Source organism: Gekko japonicus, unplaced genomic scaffold (assembly GCF_001447785.1).
Source record: "Gekko japonicus isolate JY-2015 unplaced genomic scaffold, Gekko_japonicus_V1.1 scaffold1835, whole genome shotgun sequence".
NCBI classification, from domain to species: domain Eukaryota; kingdom Metazoa; phylum Chordata; class Lepidosauria; order Squamata; family Gekkonidae; genus Gekko; species Gekko japonicus.
Genome location: NW_015173191.1, coordinates 117923 through 122983, shown reverse-complemented (window position 1 = coordinate 122983; position 5061 = coordinate 117923). Strand labels below are relative to the sequence as shown.

General features: G+C 40.9%; 1 protein-coding gene across 1 annotated transcript in view; it reads left to right on the top strand.

Annotated features, from left to right (window-relative positions):
- The window catches only part of LDLRAD3 (low density lipoprotein receptor class A domain containing 3), a 219277-nt gene extending 214429 nt beyond the window's left edge, over positions 1-4848 (top strand). Inside the window, exon 6 of the mRNA XM_015422615.1 lies at positions 2115-4848. Within this exon, the coding sequence (XP_015278101.1) occupies positions 2115-2376 (262 nt within the window). The 3' untranslated portion in view covers positions 2377-4848. The remainder of the gene's footprint in view (positions 1-2114) is intronic.
- The last annotated feature ends 213 nt before the right edge of the window (positions 4849-5061 follow it).

The window sequence follows — 5061 nt, the reverse complement described above, 5'->3', positions numbered from 1 at the left end:
GCGGGGTGTGTGGCCTTATGACACATTTCCGGTGATGTCAGGGGGTGTGGCCTTATGACACACTTCCAGTGATGTCAGGTGGTGTGGCATATGCTAATGAGTTATGCTAATGAGTTCCCCTAGCTCTTTTTCTACGAAATGACCCCTACCTGTCCCTATTGAAATATACTATGGATCCAAATGTCTGTAACATTTAGGGGGTTCACTTACTGTAACTTAATTGTAATTGCTAGGGGGCTTTTGAGGTGATTACTGCTGTATTCAAAGTAGTCCACGTCAACCCTAATAATGAGATTTTCTTTAACAAAACTGTGTACTCTAATACTGGATAGAAAGAGTGGGGTTTTTTTTAAGAGTGTGGATCTTTTAAAGAAAACAGAAAGAAGCTCTAGAAAATAACAGGCAGAGTGTATGAAGTGTTGGCACTCTGTTGCCAAGGAGGTGGGTAAGATGAGTAATCTTAGTAGTGCTCAGCCTTTAAAGAATTAACAATTAAGAATAAAATTAAATGTGACAAAAAGATTGCACATGAGTATGGGGATAAGGAGTTGTCATTTGCTATCAGTAGCATCACAGCCACAGTCCAGTACATACCCATGACAGTTGCACAATCACACTCTACATAATACAGTCCCCACTAGTGGGACAGAAAGGTACATTTCCCTGCAACAAAGTGTGCAAGTTTCTGCCCATGTTACCTTAGAGAAGATGTCTGGATTGCATGCAGCTGATTTAAAAACAAGCTCATTTGTTTTGCAGTACATAAATGTGTAGGCCTGTGGGATTCATTGTCACGGTGGCTGATTGTTAATTAGTGAGTGACTTAATGTATCCATGCTAGAACTAAGTTCAGATTTCTCAGACTTTACACAGTGGCACTTGGAACTTGATGACATGTCCTCTTGATGACACGTCCAATAGAAATACTACTTTCCTATCCCTGTTCCTGCCCAGGCGGTTGTGACAGCTACATAACTACAAGTGCAGTTTTTAGAAAGAGGAAGCCAATTTATTCATTTCTTGGCTTTGTTACTAAAACCAACATTGGTTTCAGTGGTGATTGTGGAGATAACATGGCAGCAGGCAGCAGCTTTTATAATGCTGACAGATTTCCAGCATGCTTTGGAGTCAGTCCAGCAGTCCAGTTCTTTATCACTGCTGTCCTGAGGCTAGAAAGAATAGCTTGCATCCTGCTGCCTGAACAGTTCTGTAGCACAGTATCAGCTTCTGTAAAATGTGCAATTAAGTTAACCTTTTCATGTTTTATGGCAAGAGCTTAAATATATCTTGCCGTACAGTTTTGTTTCATTTACCAAATTCAGTTGTCTGTCTTGCCCCTTCACCCATGCCTGAGATAGGTTGTCTACCTGTATTTTAGAACAGAAAAATGAAGCATTGCATAAACTAGTTATTATTTATTATCATTTTAAATAAAATCAATTTTACAAAAATTACAAAACTCCTCAGAGGATGTCAGGGTTTCTAATGTCACAGTTAACATCCAAGGAGCACTGTGCATAGCTGTTTTCTGCCACAAAATAAGGGAACTGTTTTTCTTTAAGATTGATCCCGGACTGGTAATTTGTCCATACACAACACAGTTGGAACATAAGAGGTGCCCAGCCAAATCAAACCAGTGGTCCACCTAGTCCAGCATCCTGTTTCATGCAATGGCCAACCAATCACTCTGGAGTGCTAACATATAGGGCATAGGGGCCATGGCCTCCTCCTGATGTTGTCTCTCAGTACTATAGGTTTACTGCAGCAGCTTGGTCACTGAAATAAAGAATGTTTGCTTGTTACCTTAAATTTAGAAACTTGTTTTGTGTTTACCCAAAAGGAAGACTGGGATCCCCCCCCCCATGTATGTTGTCCAGAAAAAGGAGGGAATCATCTTCCATTTGCATACAAGTTACAGTTATGTACAGTAATTTTGTTAATAACATTTTATGGGGATCATCTTACACTCAGGATCATCTTTCTTTTCAGTAAATGCATTAGATCCAGGTGATTAACTGGATCTGCTGCATTTACTGAAAAGAAAGATGATTGTGAATGTCAGATTATTTCTCTTTATATATTCAGTGACATGTTATCTTATTTATATATTGCAGCAGACCTCCGTGGTTTGATCTTCCTCCACCTCCATATTCCTCAGAATCAGAATCTCAGAACCATGTAGACCTCCCTCCCTATCGATCTCGGACTGGGAGTGTGGTGAGCACAGATGCTCCAGTGGCAAGAAGTCAACTGAATACAGAAGGCAGTCAAACCAGGAGCATCGTTAACAGTTTGGACTATCACAGTGTGCTACAAGAAATTCCACCTGAGCAAAGTGACTCTTTAATCAGTTCCCTTTCTGCTGAGGAACTGTAAGCAGCTATTTATGAAATTCTTATGGGTGGATCTGTGCTAAGAAGTCAAATGTCTAGAAGCACTTGGGCTCATTCTCCTTGACTTCTGCAGTGCAAACACCATGGAAATGAACTGGAGCTGTGGAAGCTTCCATTCAATTACTCCCACTCATTTCAAAGGATTTTGGAGGAACACACCAGCGTATTGTGCCTAAAGGGACTCAGCCATGTTACATTTTAGGCATTCTGTCTTTGGGAGCAGTTCTGGAATTTCAGTTCAGATTCACTTTGATTCTGTAACATGTTATTCTTCTAAGGTATTTCAGGGGTATTTACTGTGTGTATGTGTCTGAATATACAGGTGCATAGCTCCACACCTATATTTGGGAAAATCCTGATGCTGTATGACAAATATTTATGTCTGTGTAAGTATGTATATAGTTACAGTAGTATGTGAAGCTTGCATTGTGCAAGCATAAATCCATTTTCCTGGTTGCTACTGGAAATGCCCCAAATCCAAACCTGCTACTAGAAATCCCCCAAATCCAAACCTGAAGAGGAAACAACTATTATGGCTGAACATGATGTTTTGGTTTGATTTGTGCTGGAATGCTGGTCTCTGTTGCAAGGTAACCTTCATGCCCCAAGTTTTGTGACAGCTAGGTGTTCATGATGGGATGTTTTGGAGGTCATTAGTTCGCAGCCTGAAGTGATTTGAGGGCGCATAACATACACACACACAAAGGTGTAAAAATGTTCTGTTTTCATATTTATTTAGTGCATCAAGGGTTGTGCGTGTACCAAATTTGATCCTTCTGGATGGTATGGAAACAGTGCTCAAATCATGGGGAGAAAGGCAGGGGGCACTTATATAAAATCCACAACACACGTCTCTTTATCCTCTCCCACACATCTAGTATGGAGTGCTATATAAATTGTGTCATTCTTGGATCCTTAAGAGCAAGCTTCATGAGTGCACATGAACAGCAATCAGGACAGTGCTTAGAGAAAGTAAAGAGGACTCTTGTGGCAATAGAGAATAATTTCTCTTCAAGCACAAGCTTCTGTAGAGTTAAGCAGATCTGATGAAGTGTGCTCTAATCCATGAAATCTTATGCTAACATAAAAATTTGTTAGTCATTAAGGTGCCAGAAGACTAGCATGGTTATCCAGTTGAAAGGTTAAGGGGATCTTATGCCCTCTTCAATTGAGGCTACAAACTTAACCAACAACCTCCTATTTAACTGCAGAAATCTTAGAGAAGTCTTACATTCATATTTTTTTTGTTCCCCCTTCCAAAACCTGTGTAGCAACAGTACTCTCCCCATTTGTTTTCACTATGCTTGTGAGTGGTGGTGTCCAGGAAGGGAATGACTCTCCAGCGCTGGGATCACCAACAGAAACTCTCCCAGAGAAGGAACATCAACTGAGAAATGGGGTAATTGGCACAAGAAGACAATTATTCCTCTCATTATCAAATCCCCATGCCCAGAGAAATGGGAGAAGTTACATTCATAGTGCCCTTCTCTTGATCTGGATTGGAACCCATCTTCCTGCCATCCCGGAGATTACTGAGAATGTTGTTCGTTGCTTTCAATCTCTGGTTTTGATCTTCATAAAGCGAAGAAACCAGCTTGGGCTCAGTGCATCTTCCAGGGCAGCAGAAATTCTGCCCTTCTCTTCCCCAGCAGGTCCTCCAGCCCAAATAGACATATTCCAGTCTTCTTCTGTGTGGTTCTTGATGGCCATTTGAGTTGGACTCCACGTAACCATTTTTTTCTTATTCAAGGTTATTCTAGATCTTGACATTACAGATAAAAGGGTTTTTTTAAGCAGTTATTGAGTGAGGCACTTTCTACTTAGGTGGAAAGTTCCCTCAGCCAGTGTACATTGCAGATTTTGAGCAGCATGATTTCTTGAAGTGTGGCAAGAGACTCAGTTGGGAAAAAGGGAGTAGCCAACCAAACTAAGTGCATGACATGGGGGGGAGAGGGGCAAGAAACAGTTGCTAAAGTGATATTCTGTCTGGGATGATAACATTGGTAGACCTGGATAGATTAAACAAAGAGGTACAGAGATGGAGACCAGTTCAATCAGATATACAAAGTTGAAGAAATATGGTAATGTGATCCAGAGAAAACGATGGGAGTCCTTAAATAGAGGCAGGACATTAAAGCCATGCCCTTCATGCAGCTTTTAAAAAACACGGCTAAAGAGTAACAAGAGGTCAGGGTCTGGGACTGCTCACTCCTCACCATAATCTAAGTACTGCATGGAAGTATCTTTACTGTTTTTTTAGAGGGATATTTCTTGAGTTATTCAACAACTCTCCCTTTTAGATATTTGTAGTAATTCCTGTGTTTTAACTGTATGGGTATCATATTTCAGCTACCTAGTGATTGTGGGAATAGTTTAACCCTTTCGAATTCCCTGTTTATTTTTGTGAGGGGGTTTTGCTGTCAAGTCACAGCTGACTTATGGCCACCCTGTAGGATTTTCAAGGCAAAAGACATTTAGAGGTGGTTTGCCATTGCCTGCCTCCGCACTGTGATACTGCTATTCCTTGGAGGTCCTCCATCCAAATACTAGCCCTGCTTACTTCTGAGATCTGATGAGATTGAGCTATTCTGGGCTACCCAGGTCAGGGCTGTTTAGAGATAAGGATAAACAAATCAACCTTCTTCAAATGTTTCTAATAGGGTGTTTA